Source organism: Epargyreus clarus, unplaced genomic scaffold, assembly GCF_041222505.1.
Source record: "Epargyreus clarus isolate Ecla_fem2 unplaced genomic scaffold, WU_Ecla_fem_2.2 ptg000018l, whole genome shotgun sequence".
NCBI lineage: Eukaryota > Metazoa > Arthropoda > Insecta > Lepidoptera > Hesperiidae > Epargyreus > Epargyreus clarus.
Genome location: NW_027332226.1, coordinates 7,741,256 through 7,758,458, shown reverse-complemented (window position 1 = coordinate 7,758,458; position 17,203 = coordinate 7,741,256). Strand labels below are relative to the sequence as shown.

The following is a 17,203-nucleotide window of genomic DNA, read 5'->3' as shown; positions in this document are numbered from 1 at the left end:
CGCACGCTTCGCGTGCGCAAAACCCCCATTTCCGACCCCGTAATATAAAATTTTATACAACACGCGGACGAAAAATGTTTTTCTGACTCGTGTGATTGCAGTCCTCGCCTGCGGCTCGGCCTGCAAACTCACACTTGTCAGAAAAAAATTTTTCGTCCTCGTATTGTAATGTACTATTAATTTTTCGAATATTATTTGTATGTGTACCAAATATGTAGTTATTTAGAAATTGTACATTGATTTTAAAATCACGTTAACGTTATGTACCTAGATATTTTTTGTAACTATGTTAAATTTTCCAAGTAAACAGGTACACAGGGATGTAATAAAACCATATCAGTTAGCATAAAAAGTATTTATTCAAAAATCGTATCTAATATAATACATTAACTGACTATAAAACAAAACATTCACAATAAATTAATGTGAGTCAAATCTGTGACAGAGCGTGTTTTAATAAGTACGATTCAGTTGTATTGTTTATTGCTTATATGGTAATATACAGTTATAAGGCCACTTACATTGGAGGCTACTCAAAAGAAACCAATAATAAAATAAATACTAGGTGACGTCCTTTTTTGAGTAGACAAAGTAGTGTTACCTGTACTAATAAAGTAATTTTCCTAAAAACAAAATGTGAACAACTGCTATTCTCAAAATTTCTAGACTTGCAGATTTTATGAAAAGAGGTACCTTTATATTAATGTAATTATTTCTGTATTTATTCTTACCTTATTTAGTAAAAACCTGTGCGTAAATTTTGGATTCACAGGCTTGAATTTCAGTGGTAGTTGGGCCTATGCATATTGGCCATATGTATTTTATTTTCAATATTATTTGGAATTCTTATTGCTTTAAATAAGGCCCTTTATTGATGTTTAATCTACCCTTTTTAGCCTACCAAGGATTAAAATCAATAACGGGCGTTAGTAATTCGTTCTTTAGAGTAGCATCGTGTAAAAACGCCCTAATATATAAATAATACTCCAGGATGTTCAACAACACATACATAGTTATAAAGATGGCGTACCCAGATCAACTGGATTTTATCTTTAATTGTATTTAAACATAAGATTTTTTATGGTCTGACCTGGCATGGTTACATTTGCAAATTGTATAATTTATTAATAAAGCATTGATCCCTAATATTTTTTATTGGTGGATGTGTTCTATACATTATTACATAGACGTTATGCTTCACAAGAGAATAAGATCAAATAAATGAAATATTTGAAATAAAAAAAATAGTATCCACAATTATTTGTAAATATTATATTTGGCAGATGGATGTAAATGTTAGTTGCTGGTGAAAATTAATGATATAGGAACATTTGGATTATTGAAATAAAATATCGCTTTTGAATTCAGGTACAGAAAAAATAAATTTAAAACACCACCTTGAGCCTGATAAGACAAAATTAAATACATAATTAACAAAGAATTGTAATAGAATTTGTAAATCAAAAAATATTTATAAACTAAGAAAATGAATTAATATTCCGATTGTATTTATGTAATTAAATGTCCAAAATTAATTGCAGCTACATTGTAGTTTTTTATTTACGGAAACATTCCACCTTTGCAAAGTAATGATGTTTAAATAATTATCTTATCAGCATAAATGTAGCAGCCATGAAAGATATGGCAGAAAAACAAAGACACGACGTACATCAGTTCATATATTTACTTCAAGTTATCTATTTGTAACAAGTATAATGATCCTAAAACTGTTTTCACGATGTTTATACATTATTCTAAAGATAAACAAACTGATAGCCATTTCTAAGAAAACAATGTTATAACAAATTTATAATGCTGATGCAAAACTTGAGCTCTGGTCGAGAGAAGTAAGGGTCCAGCCTACTTGGTTACAATGAATGACATATAAATTAAAATTCAATCTTAGTCATAATAATATGCTAGTATGAACAAAAGGAAATTATCAGAATAATACTGTGTTATTCACTCCCTGTACAGTTACATTAAAACCATATATTACACACAGAGCTCAAGATTATTTGATTAAGAAACCGACTGTGGTCTTACAAATTTATATGTTTTAAAACGACTTATCATCACAGTTGCTGTAACGTTTCAGTAGAATGTATCAGCTGTTCATAACTTTATAGACACATAGAATATCACTACTCAAGCAAAATGAGTATTATATGTTACTCATTGAAACATCTACGGCCAATGTTTGCAACAGATTGCAACTTAGGTGGTTAAGAAAATTTTACATAATTAAATCCAACAAATGATTCAACCCTACCCTTAAAACAAAAGTTTGGCCTCGTTTAAGATCATTCAAATTAATTTACTAAAACTAAATTAATTTCATTTTTCCGATTCCGAAGAACATGAAGATATTGAGCTACGACCTGAAATATACATAATTTTAGGTTATGTTGAAAATTGTTGAAAATTGAAGAATAATAAAGGTGGTAAAACCCTTGTGGAGCGATTTTGGAGAAACTACAAACCCATACTGCATTACGAGTATACATAAAAGCAGTGTTACGCGCTGCAGTAATCTGGTTTAAAAGATGTGATAGGGGAGACATGCTCAATAGGGTGGAGTGAAAATAATTTTTTTTCGTATTGTTATCGGAATATCTGTAAAAAGTTGCTGTTATTGTTCACAAATACACACACAAAATTTTATTTAGCACATAATAAATTTAGAGGTGCCCCCAACATCATGAACTCTAGGGAAATTTGCAAAATATTGTCAAAAAGCACCAACGTCTAATATTGTCATATTACCGTTAAATAATATTATATAAAAGAATACAAGGAATTTATATGTATGGCAGAAAAGATAAGACTTTAGTTTGTATTCAGAAGGAAGGCAAATTTTATAGAAAAAGAGTAACAGAAGACCATTATGTGATTTTATCAGAGCCAGGAAGTAATTATTTCGGGCATGTTACGTGTGAGTCGGGAACTGCTAAAAGTATTGAAACTATCATAATAAATCATTTGAGAACAAAATCGGTAGAATTGGATAAAATAGTGGTTGTTGGTTGCGATGGTACAGTCTTGATACAGGTTTCAAAGGAGGTTTTATTCATTATATGGAGGTCTTCCTCCATATAATGAATAACACCTCCTTTAACTAAACAAACCATTACAACGGTTTGTTTGCCAGTTACATTCGAATGAGTTACCATTGCGACATCTTTTATTGCATTTGGATGGAAAACTACAGGGCCTAAATGCTTTTCAGGTCCTATTGTATCTGAATTACAAAAATGTGAATCAATGCCAATTGTTCAATTTACCATCATTCCCTGCATATTACCTGAAGTTGCTAGAAATGACTTGAGCACCGACCAAAAAGCTTCGAACATTTAAAGTGACTGCTTTAAATTTCGATGCAAAAGATTACACTGATCTAATTATGTGGCAAGACTGTAAGATAACTGAGCCACCTCTGACTTCCAATTTATCTGATGAAGCCTTGAAACAGATTGTCAAAAGTGGTTTGATTACATGTCAAACTATTAAAGATTTTCCCTGCTACCCAAGCCGTAGAGCGCTGTATCCAATTGGTGACCGAAGCGTCAAGTGCAGTTTGTGGAGAAAAAAAACGAGACGGTTTTATAAGGGCAAGACTATTATCACTCCAGCAAATGCCTAATTTTAAAACAAAAAAAACAATTTAACATCGAATAATGTACTTATTTCTGATTTGTTTCATTCCCTGATAAGATTTTCTTTTATTCTTTTTGATTAAAAATATTTAAACTACTGATCAGGCTTTTATTTAAAGTATCACAATGTAGTTTGTTTAATAATATACAGGAAATCTAGAAAAATACTATCATTAAAAATTAGATCAGTGTTTTTCAAAATTCTGTATTTTTCAAATTTTTAATTGGGTTGGGGCACCTCATAACATTAAGACAAGTAAACAATATTTTTTACGCTGAATTTACTCATTAAAAGGCAACTTTTTACCGCTATTCCATCTAAAATAAAAAAGAAAAATAAAATTTCATACATTTTCACTCCACCCTAATGCTCAATGCACATCGGAGGCGTACCAATGCATCTGTGGCCGATCTCAAGTAGAACTCAAAAGTAGATCTATGGTTGATTACAAATGTCCCCGGAAGCCAATATAGAATTACCTAAAGATTGACCATAAAAAACCGGTATGTACGACTCGAACTGAGTACTGATAGTTCCATATGAATACACAGCAATTTGTGTTCGTTATATATTGCATATTGTATCCTATTTCTAAGACATAAGGAAACTTGCAGCAAAAGATTTAACGTGAGTGAACTGATGTTTATAAATAATGTTCTATTTTTACCCCATCATTTATTATTAAGTTTGATTTTTTTTTTAATTTCGATGTTAAGTGTTTTTTAATTATTGTAACATGTTCCAAATAGTAGGACTTGTGTCTTATTAAGTTTGTTTGATTTTTTTTTCAAATTTCGATGTTAAGTGTTTTTTAATTATTGTAACATGTTCCAAGGAAGGAGTAGGACTTGTGTTTTCATTTATTGTCGTATGTAGGTATTCACCCTGTATAAACTAGGAGTTTGTAAATCAATCACAATATTTTCAAAGCACAACTCATGCATCCCATTTTAGCAGCTAGATAATATATATAAGTAGGGTGGCTCACCGGAACTCGCTCGTATGTACCGCGGGCGGCGGCGCGGGCGGCGCGAGGGGCTGTCGGAGTTGTACTCCGTCTCCGTGTCCGCCGGCCGCGCGCGCGAGCCGCGCCCCTCGCTGTACCTGCACGGTCACAATAAAATATGTATTGTCTTAAAAAATAGACTTTTCCTTCAGTTTGTCATTTATAAAAATTAGGCTTTTCCTTTAGTTTGTCATTTATCATTACTTCCCAGAATTTGATCCACATATAAGCGACACTATCCGATAGTGAAATAATGTAGTGTTTTTTTTTCAATGAACTCGTTCAATTCCCGGCTACGGAAAAAGATATTTTAAAAAACTAATGATCCAGTTTTAGTTTTTATTAAAATCGGCCTCGTAACCTTTCAGCATTTTTAGTTCATTCTTATAGTTTCGGATTTGGCCCTGAAGGCCTATTTGAAAAAATTACCCTGTATATCATATTTTTGGTAAAGAAAAACATGGAGAAGATAGGAATGTCATGTGACGATAATGATAACATATATCATTTCGATATAATCAGCAAAATTTTGGGATGCTGTGTCTATGCATTGTTACAATAGAGCGCAATGATTCAAACAGAATGACATTTCCGTGGCAACATTCAAAATGATAAATTACTATTAATTCTTAAAGTACCTTCTTTTCAAGTTTATAAAGACTTCTACAGATACATCATTCTGAACTTTAATGAGTATACAATTGTAAGATAAGTAAGAGAAGTAGTAGTTTCATTTATATTAATGTTTGAAATTCAGAATTTCTAACGTTACACACCTTTCCCTCGACCTCGAGCGTGGCCGCCTAGACCGCGGGGAGTAGCGCTCGCGTCGCGGCGACGTCGGTTGCCGCATCTGCGAGTAGTCGGGCTCGGGCGAGTAGCGCGACTCGGGCGAGTAGCGCGGCCCGGGCGGGTAGCCCGGCATCGGCGGGTAGTTCGGCACCTCGGGCGAGTACTGCGACAGCGGCGAGTACCGCGAGTCGGGTGAGTAGCGACGCTCGTTGAACCTGGTTGGGTATATAAATTTTTCACGTCAAAACGTCATACGTTACATACGTAACTCATTATGTATGGAAATAGGGGGTCGAACATGATAAATAACATTTTCTACCAGCTGTATCTCCAGTACAACCAGATAAAATAAAACAAGAATTAGAGTTGGTTTTTATTTTTCGTAAAAATCTTAAAATCAAATCAAAATAGCAAATAAAATTCAACATCTCATTGTTCTAGAAATGTCTACTGATGCTTATTAAGTGTCTACATAATACAATGGTTCGATAATGTTATTTACGAAAGCATCCTTTTTGGAATTGCTCCTCATGGATTCAATGCTCGAATTAATGTCTAGATGTAATTAAGCTATTTAGTATAGATTTTTATTTTATATTTTTAATAATGTCACGAACGAACCAGATTATGATGTTCGGAAGCTATCAACAGTGTAGACCCCCCCTATGTCATGCTTCCCCTGCATGTACATAGGTTACTATAGTATAACTTTTTGGTGTGTGTGTGACGGTTACCTGGGTGGGTGCGGCGAGGGCAACCGGCCAAGCGGCGGCGGGCGCGGCAACGGCGGCAACATGGGCGGCGGCAGGAACGACAGCGGCAACATCGGCGGCGGCAACACTCCTTCACCCACCTCCAGCGGGGACCCCACTTCTACAATTTATATTAAACAAAAATATATAATTAATAGGTTTTATGGGTTAAGTAAAAGTGAACACCTATTTGATAAGACATTATTCGACAAGTGACGTTATTCTAGGATACTATGGTGCATAATTAATCAACATAATTATATTTTAGTGGATACTTAAATGACGTTGTATTTGTATTTATTTATTTATTGCCCAAAAATACTATACTATTTATCGAATAAATAGCTCACCTGTGCACATAATGATATGACTTAATTTTGCGCATCATTCGCTTGACACAGCGACGTCAGTTTCCGTCGAAATACGGCCGCCCCGTCCCTAGCGGCGTCCGCCTGCCTCGCCTCGAGCCACATCGTGTGCGGCCAATTATCACATAGTTCAATAAACTTACGTCTGTGCGGCGATACGGCTCCGTCCGCTTGACACATGGACGCCAGTTTCCGTCGCAACGTGGCCGCCTCGTCCCTAGCGGCGTCGGCCTCGCGTTTCGCCTGCCTCGCCTCGAGCCAAGCGGTGTGCGCGCGGGACTCGATCTCACTTATCGCTGTACGCCGCGATGACTCTTGTTCCGCCAGCTCTAGGGTTAGCGCGTCGCACTTCTCCCTGTAATAAAAGTGATTGAAAATAAATAATGAGAAACTATCGGATAATCATTTTCAAGTTGGGTTGTCGTATTTATTCCTCATATAAAGATATTAAAGTATAGTTTGGATTTTAAAAATGTCGGTGCTTCAGATTTTTAAGCGAAGTGGCAAAAGGCATACAATGCACATTAAGTTATGTAAAGTGGTAATTAATTCCCAAGAAAGCAAACTCCCAATGAAGTTTAAATGAGACAGGTGTTTTAATACTAAGATTATGATGTGTAATTTATGTACTCTACTTTGACAAGTATCATACTCACTTGTATCTTTGTGCTTCTTGCTGCAATACTTCCATTTTCTCTACTGTACTAGCCGATTCACCTTGTTTACTAAGCCAAAGTGATTCTTTGGCGCTAAGTTCCCTGAAAGAATATTGTTTATAACTTTATAGAGATGTTTCTATTACTATCAAGTTATATTTATTTTTGACAATACTACAGGCATAATTTGGACTAAATTTTCAATATTAAAAAGTCTTTTTCTTTTTCAATGCTTGTGGTAAACATTTGCATCCTGTTTAATAAAAAGATGCCCAAAAAAAAAAATAGCTGATTATAAAACAGGCAGTCCTGAACTTTCTAAATATAGTAGACAAACGTTAATTACAAGCATTCAATTAAATTTGTAAAATACTAAAATAGAGATCTTACTTCATAAGTTCGCTTTCTCTTTCCTGGAAATACTTTCCGAGTACTTCTAATCTAGTCAGAGCCTCAGTGGCCTGCTGAGTGGTGGTTTGCAGCGACTCTTGGGTAACCGACAGTTCCTCAGTTAACCGCACTCTTTCTTTATGCTCTAACTGTTCGAGAACAAAAAAATGAGACAGATGATAAGGTTTGTGTACAAAACTTATGTACAATATGCAGGCAAAACAAACTAACAAATAAATCAAATCAAATAGGTTTTATTTAAAAAGATTCTTTACAGAACTCTTTTTGATCGTCAACACATCTACCACCTCTTCACAAGGTTTTTCGTTTAACTTTCTTTTTTACACGGCGTTTGTTTAACAACCAGTTTAAACTTTTTATCATGCATTAAAATTAATAGTTGAAAATGAAGCTGTTCACAATTGGAAAATAAATATTTACCTCATATTTGGTCATGTATGTGTCTTTTTCTTCAGTTGCTTTAGATAATTTAGCTTTGATTTCAGTGTGGTCTATAAGAGAATTGACATCTACATCAGATGGGGCACCACTCTTCAACTCTTTAATAACATCCTGCAAAAAAAAGACCAGATTTCGAATATTATCCATAACAATGACATAATATGTATTAATACAGTACTTGTCTGTTTGTTGTATAAAAGTTGTTTAAAATTTGATACAAATGCTCCTTTTATTATCATAATATACAACACTTTGAAGTTGTTATGTACCGATTTTCTTTTAATATAATGTTTATATAATAATTGAATTTTGTAGCACTTTCGTTTTTAGAAGGGTATAAGCACAACAAAATATCTGTAATACACGTAAAGAAACAGACTAGAAGTTTGTTGTCCAAATAATTTGATAATGTATCTTATTAGTGTTTGAAAAAAAAAAAATTTTTTTTGATAGTAATATAAAATACCTTCAGAGCCACAATTTCATGTTTCTGTAATTCCACAGTGTTGTTAGCTTCACTAATTTTTTGGTTCAAATCTTCTAGAATCTTCTTCTGTTTTTTGGTTTCTTCTAACGCAGATTCCGCTGATACATACTTCAACTGGAAATTGTCTCTGTCCCTACTCACTGATATTAATTCCTCTTCGAATGCTTGAAGTTTACCTGAAATGTTTTTTAAAATTACGTTTTAAACTTAAATTGATTCTATGGGCATGAAAAACACAGCTGTTTTAGCACATTTATTTATTTAAATGCAAATAATTTAACCATGGAGATACTATTTTCTACACTTTTGTAATAAATGCATTAATTATAAATGAAATTCCCCCGCGCGCCGCGGAAGGGTTAAGACGGTACCTCTGTGTCTCTTTGAATAAAATTCATAAAAAGCTGTTAATTCAACACTAATGTGCAAGAAACTTATTCACTCATAATAGTAACGTACTTATCTACAAAACAGTGATAAAATAAAGACAAAAAGTGCAGTGTTCGTTACGTAAAATTACATTGGAATCTTCAAATCAATATAGTGGCAGTTAAAACTAAGAAGAGTAGTGAGAATACAAGTGATCTAAAGAACTCAAAAACTTGAAAGAAAAATTAAGCGCCGCTGATCAAGAAATAGACAATTTACTATCCGAAAATAGACGGCTAATAAAAACCATAGAGGAGCAAAAAAATCAAATTGATCTATTGAAGAAATTATCAAAGAATTATACTCTACCAAGCCATGAACCTAATCAACCTACACCCCTGTCTAAAAAAATGTTAAAAATTAAAATAAATACATCTCGTACATCTCCCCTTCACTGTGGGAAAAATGTGTGTCGAAGTCTCGGTTCTACGCCTTTGAAAGAGTTTACCGCAAAAATTTCGAAGAGTGACAATGATATAAAGTCTACTAAGCAATCGGAAGCAATACTGACTGAGGTCCCAAAGAAAGACTCCTTTTATAACACAAGCATAAACAACACAAAGGCTGGATCTGTCTACAATCAATTAAATAATGATATTAAAACAAAATCTCAAGTCATCATTATCGCAGATAATCAAGGCATTAGTTTAAGAAAACAGTTGCAGGATCTTGTAGGCAGTAATTATCAAGTAAAAAGCTTCATAAAACCAAATGCATCTACCTCAAATATTGTACAGTCAATGATATGTGACATAAATCAATTAAATAAAAACGATTACGTTATACTGCTAGGAGGAACCAATGATAAAAATCCATGTGAATTTAATTTCAGTCTTAATCTTTGGTTAACTTCAGTGACAAATACTAATGTTATTGTCGGTGAGATACCATACAACAGATACCTTAATGTAAAAAAATTAAATTATGAAATGAAATTCCTTTGTAATAAATATGATAATGTAACGTACATATATTTAAACTTCTCTAGATTTATTCCCAATTATAGATTTTTTACAACTTACCTTGCAAGATCATTTTTGAAAGAAATTTTACATATCTTTTATAGAAGACAGAGGGAAAGTTATCAAAATTTTCTTAATCAAAGAAACACTGTTATTAAATTAGTTCATAACGTTAGCACCCAAACAGAGGAAGCACTGACTTATAATAACACCTCTGAGAAACCCGTATGTAAAAACTGCAAATTTGATCTATGTAATAGGACATTAATTAATGAAAATATTGACATACCGGCTGTAATTAATAATGACATTATAATTAATAATAATTCTTCTGAACATGAAATAACAAACGAAAATAATTTATTTCGTTCTTAATTATATCAACATTTTACATCAGAATATTAATGGATTAATCAATAAATCTGACCAATTAATTGTATGTATTGACGAACTATGCAATAGTGGTACGCAAGTTGATGTATTATGTATTACCGAGCACAACTTGATTAGCGATGACGAATATAGTTTATATATTCCCAATTTCATATTAGCTGCATCATATATGAGGCAAAATAGGCATGGTGGTAGTTGCATTCTCGTAAGGAACACACATAAATTCAAAACTATACATGACATTCACTCAATATCGTTGGAGGGAGTCGTAGAGTTCTCGGCTATTGAATTAATTGATCACCAAATTTATGTGATATGTGTATATAGAGCGCCAAAAGCTAACTCTCAGTCTTATACAATTTTTTGGGAGAAGTTGCATTACATGCTGTCTAAACACTTTCATAAAAAAAAGCAAGTTATACTATGTGGAGACTTCAACATTGATACTTTAAAAAATGACAAATGCTCAAAAGAATTCCAATCAATTTTAACTTCATTTAATCTGAGTCTTGAATTACAAGAACCGACTCGTTTAGTGAGTAAAACTTGCATTGACAACTTCGCTCATAACATAAAAGGCTGTAAAAACCAAATTATTGAGTTAGCATTGTCTGACCACACAGCGCAAATCTTAACATGTCCCGTTAAAAGAAAGTGTAAATTAAAATTTTGGTATATTTTCAGACGTTATTACTGCAAAGAAAATATAAATAAGTTTCAGAGCAGTTTAAAACAACTTACATTTCAAGATGTCTATACTAGTAAAGACCCTGACATGGCATTCAATATTTTCTATGATTGGTTCAAGTTGTTATATGACCTGTGCTTTCCACAAAAGAAAATAAAAATAAAAAGTGAGGTAAAACCTAAATGGATCACACGAGGAATCAAAACATGCAGCAAGCGAAATCGACAGTTGTTATGGCTATACAGAACATCTCCTAATAAAATTAATTGAGATTTATTTAAGGTCTATAATAAACGCTACAAGCGAGTCATTAAACAGATCCAAATGTCTCAAAACAGCTACTATATACACAATGCTACCAATAAAAATAAAGCTACATGGAAAATTATTAACAATAAAAAAACCAGATGTCCTACGATAACTACACCCACGTTAAAAATAAATGGTAAAGATATCATAGACCCACAACAAATTTCTAATGAATTTAATAATTATTTTGTTGATCTAGCAAAGGATGACAATAATGTATTAAATAAACAATTTAACAATGGTCTGACATATAAAAATTTAAATTCCATTTTCATACCCCCGACGATACCACATGACATTCATAAGATAATATTATCATTAAAAAATACCGAAAGTACCGGCCACGACGAAATTGTCACTAAGATAATTAAAAAATGCTCGGCAATTATATCTCCAATCATTTCTCATGCAATAAATCTTTGCATTGAAAAAGGTGTTTTCCCTAATCAGTTAAAGACGGTCGTAATAAAGCCATTATTTAAAAAAGGTGACAAGTCTGACATGAGTAACTATAGACCAATAGCTTTGCTTCCTATCCTTTCAAAAGTCTTTGAGAAAGTTATCTATAAGTCTTTGTTAACGTTTTTAGATAAAAATGAAATATTGACACCCCACCAGTTCGGATTTAGGAAAAACAAGTCAATCAATATGGCAATATACAATTTTTTATCGGACGTAATGTCAAAGATGGACCATAAAATACCGACGACTGCTCTATTCCTTGATCTAACTAAGGCTTTTGATCACGTGGATCACAGTATCCTTCTATGTAGGTTATATGACTACGGTATAAGAGGTAACGTGTATGACCTTCTTAAATCATATCTAACAGACAGACAACAATACACACAACTTAGCCAATTCTGTCCCAAAACAAATTGTAACCTTACATATGAATCAGACCGCAAAGTAATCAAATTTGGTGTACCACAAGGCAGTGTACTGGGGCCATTATTATTTATCATTTATATTAATCCTCTACCCCAAGTAATCAAATATCCACTGACTTTGTTCGCAGACGATAGTACCATATTATTTTTCAATGAAGACATAAATAATCTAGAAAGTGACATAAACGCATCCTTGGTATGTCTAATTGAATGGCTCGAATCAAATAATCTCAAAATAAATTTAGAAAAAACGAAAATAATGAACTTTAGACAACGAAAAAATTTAGCACAGAATCTTAACATTAACTATTTAGGACACAAAATAGAGGAAACAGAAACCACAAAGTTCTTGGGCCTATACTTGGATTCTAACGTAAAATGGAAAACTCATGTAGATTATGTATGCAAAAAATTGAATAAATTATCGTATGCACTTCGTATGTTGAGAAAAACCGTTCCTCAAAAAACCGTTCTGACTGCATATCATGGTTGTGTCGCCTCAACACTTAGATATGGTATCATATTTTGGGGTAATCCGATAGATAAAGATATTGCATTCAAAGCACAGAAACGCTGTATCAGGTCGATGTGCAACTTAAAACCATGGGAGTCATGCAAACCTTATTTTACACATCTTAAAATCCTACCAATGCCATGTCTCTATATATTAGAGTGCAGTATATTTGTGTACCTTAACATTCACCTATTTGAGTTTAAGACTCGAGCACGTAGAGCAGCTAACTTATGTATATTAGCATCCAAAACACACTTATATAAACAAAGTATATTCGTCAAAGCCCCAATTATATATAATAAGTTACCCGCAACGATCCGTTCCACTATTGAAATTGAATTATTTAAGCGGAAATTATATAATTTTTTAATTGACAAGTGTTATTACTCACTAAATGACTTTTTAAATGACAAATCCATATAATAAACATTGTTATCCAATATTAATTATTTTTCCAGTATAATTTAATTCAAATGACTAATAATAATTATTATATTTCTATTGTTGTAATTAATATTTTTTTAATGATTTGCTACTTATATTTTATTGCACAATTATTGTATGCCCACCTGTGGCGGGAATATGTTGGACTCAAAATATGTTTGTACCATGCACCATGTACCCATGTTCCACAATAAATTTGATTTGATTTGATTTGATTTTTGATTTGAAATAAGTAACTATTAAACAGATGCAGATTCGTAGGATCCCATAAAAAAAAAATAACAAAAGCAAACCTTGGATAAATGGTCACATCCAATGAGTACAAAAAGAAATAAATAATTATTGTCTAACTTGTACGATGGATTTTCTCACTATCGCATCTAATTCTGCCTACGTAGTCCAAAGTATAAAAATATGAAGAATTGGAAAAAAAAAGAAAAATTTAAGCTTCAGATAGTACCGATAACAAATAATGGATAGTCCAAGCTGCAGTGAAAATTTAAATTAGGCGGACTACATACCTATTTACTACCTATCCTATACTACTGTAACTATTACTACTGCTACTATAAAATTACCGTTCAACTCCGCAATATGCTCTTCAGTATTAGCTCTCTCGGCCAAGAGCTCACTAAGAGTGTTCTCCACTTCACTCAATGTGTTCTGCAGTTCACTAGCCGTATTCTCCGACACTCTAAGCAGCTTCTCATTATCATCTAGAGAGTTGCGCAACCGATCATTCTGAGCCTTAAGTTCGTTGATTTCCTCTTTCAATGACTGCACCATATCGTCCATTCCAAAAGAACTGTCCTCGATGCCAGCAAGTTTGCTTTTAGTGCTCGTCAACTCCTCTTTAAGGATCTCACACTCCTGTAAGCAACATGTTTATATTATTATCCTCTTTCTTCTAACATAGTACTTCAGTACATTATTTATATGTTGTTAACATCAGATTGTTTAGGTAAATTATATGTAACTCATTTTATAACATTTGAATATATAATAACTATAATTTAGAAGTGGTAGAGCCTTTCATTGTTCAACTGAGATACAACATTTCATTATAACATCAGTATTGAGTGCTAGTTTGAAGGATATAAATATAGGACACAATTTATCCAAAGCTTTCCAAGGGTACCAACACATTTACAGGGCAGGTTGACCTCAGTTAGGGCTCTAACATTAAGAGAAGTGGATTACAGACATGCATGGGTGGTAGTGACTTACCATCAGGTAGATTTTATAAATAATTATATAAAAAAATTAGTAAGATTATTTACCTTTGTGCTAAATAGTAAATCCCTTTGTAGACTATTAATAGTGCCAATAAGTCTACTGTCCTGTCGTCTATTATCAATGTAGTAATATCCTAAAGTGAAGAGTAGAACTGAAACAGCTGTAGTCACTAGGAAGGTTAAAAGGCGATTTTTGTTTTCTGTACTTTCACCATCACAATATTCATCTTTGTAGCATGTTTCACCTGAAAATATATATTTTATGATTTAATTTCATATATTATCATATCACCATCTTAGGTATTGGTAAGCATTATTGTGAAAATGAAACAAGATAAGGCAGGTATCTTTGAGAAATTGCAAAATCAATGAGAGGTATTTCATAGAGATAAGGTTGCTTATGAGATAAATTTATGATATTACTTAATATGATAGGTAAAATACATGGTATGTGCAATGTAATGTTAAGCTTTATTTTGAAGCTTAATTTATTACGAAAATTTGACATTTATTACTAAAATAGAATTTCATATACTATCATGTTACATGTTTATTAATATTCTTAAAACTTACCTGGTGTAGCAAAAAGAGCTCTGGATTCCTCTCGAGAGCCCATAACAGACTTATAAGCTGTCATGATGTATGCCATAAAAGAAAAGCTTTCAGCCGATTCAGCATCTTTGGGTTCATTATCACTCATGTATTCTGGGTTGAATATTGTTTCTGGTGGTGGTGCTTCTGTTGACGACGGCCACAGATCTGCTAATGTTGAGTACATGTTTGAGAAGATACCATCCTCATTATCATTTTCACTTACAGGAGTGTCCATAGTACTGTATACATCCTCAACCAATGATCCCATTGTTGTTGACTCATAAGAATCAATAGTAGATTGAGTTACATCTTCTAAAACTTCTGTAGAGGTGGTTTCCTGTTCTACCAGTATGTTTTCTGGTATTGTAGCTTCTTCATTTGATGTTATAGATTCCTCTGAGGTTTCTGCCGATGCACTTTCTACATTAGGGTACAGGTAACTCTCAGTAGAAGTCAGAATTAAATTTGCCTCTGTAGAAGTTGGGATGTCACTTGTTTCTGTTGAAACTGGGGTGTAAGTTGTTTCTGGCGAGATTGGGTTGTAACTGGTTTCTGCAGAAATTGGGTTGTAACTGGTTTCTGCAGAAATTGGGTTGTAACTTGTTTCTGGAGAAATTGGGTTGTAATTTGTTTCTGCAGGAGTTGGAATGAAACTTGCTTCCGTAGTTTCGGTATTTGGGAAGTAGTTTCCTTCTGTAGAAGTTTGTATATTGTCAATAGGCACATTCTCATTCATATTAGCAACAGTTTGGGTGTCGATAAATGACGCAGGAATTGTATCTTGTACTGGTGGAGCGGCCATTTGATTAGTATTTGGTATACCATTTAAGTTTTGCATAGAATTTCGATCACCGTAATTCATATTATTTAATATATTATCTTTATACTCAATTGGTACAGATGGAGGCACTTGTGGTGTTTGTGTATAGTCATTAGGTGGAGGGGTTATATAAATGTTTTGAGGCGGCATACTTGTCTCACTAGAGGTTTCAATTGGTTGTTGTGCATTATTGTCTACATTATTCATATAATTGGAGGGTACTGAAGTGTTTACTTCGTTATTGTCCACAGCTTCAGGTTTTTGGATATTTTGTTGCAAATAATTAACTCTATCTGGTATTTCTACATTGTTTGACTGTACAGAGTTTTCACTACTACTAGGTACAATTGGAGGTATAGGAAGAGATTCAGGATTTGTAGGTGGAAGCTCTGGATTTTGATGTGCATTGTTTGGTAGCTGCTCATTTGAAGAAATACTGCCAACATTTTCTACAGGGTTTTCTGTTGTGATACTTGCCAATGTACTATCAGCCTCTGTGCTTTGATTTATATTTTCGTCTGGATTTGTCGGAAGTACCTCTGAACTGTGTGTTGGTATATTGTTTACATTTTGGTTTAATACATTATTGCTTTCGTCATTAGGAACATTGATGGAATTATTGTCATGGAAATTTTGTTCAGAGTCTTGTTGATGCTCCGCCAATGCGGGAGTGGTGGTTTCAACCGGTTTAAAAGTTGTGCTCTCTTGTGGTAATGCAGTTGACGCGTCAGAATTAAACAATGTAGTTCCTTCAAACACTTCATGGGCCTGCTGCACTTTGTCTGGTTGAACTTCATGGTTGGTTTTCACTTCAACGGGCACAATAAACTGTGGACTCTTCTCGTATATTTTATATTCCCTTAAAAACCTGGAGTTTACATATCCTTTAACGCCGTTTATCTCAGCGAACCATAAGTCTGGGTTGGTACCAGCTGATTTCTGATAAATCTTCGCGTCTGCATTTCCAGGAAACGAAATTAAGTCTGCGTCTCCACTGTTATAAACCAAAACAGTTTTAGCTTTAGATATTGGCTCTGGAAATAAATAAAATCTGGTACAAGTTATCAAACTCAAATATTCAAGACAGATTGAAGTGTTCTAAGATAACTTACCGCTACATTCTTGGTTAACACAATAAACTTTGTCAGGCAATCTGCACTGATATATTGAAACACATAAACTAATAAGAATAATTTTAAATAGAATCATTTTGCATTATTATTAATGTACAATTACATTTAATTCATAAAAATTCGTACAAGACGTTAGGCCACATCATCTGTCAACTCGTTCGTTCGATCGCTCTGTTTGACGCAGACTGCAAAATCTATCACAAGACTTTATGGCTGTCGGAT

General features: G+C 33.4%; 1 protein-coding gene across 1 annotated transcript; it reads right to left on the bottom strand.

Annotated features, from left to right (window-relative positions):
* Positions 1–340: 340 nt before the first annotated feature.
* On the bottom strand, positions 341–17,155 carry Tango1 (transport and golgi organization 1). Its single transcript, XM_073082673.1, has 13 exons — positions 16,961–17,155; positions 15,008–16,882; positions 14,480–14,679; positions 13,778–14,069; positions 8,550–8,746; positions 8,063–8,194; positions 7,622–7,770; positions 7,232–7,333; positions 6,719–6,930; positions 6,190–6,328; positions 5,440–5,670; positions 4,646–4,761; positions 341–2,381 (listed from the first exon to the last, which is right to left on the bottom strand). Exons 1-13 carry the CDS (start codon positions 17,055–17,057, stop codon positions 2,338–2,340), a joined length of 3,786 nt encoding a protein of 1,261 aa, XP_072938774.1. The 5' UTR covers positions 17,058–17,155; the 3' UTR covers positions 341–2,337.
* Positions 17,156–17,203: the final 48 nt, after the last annotated feature.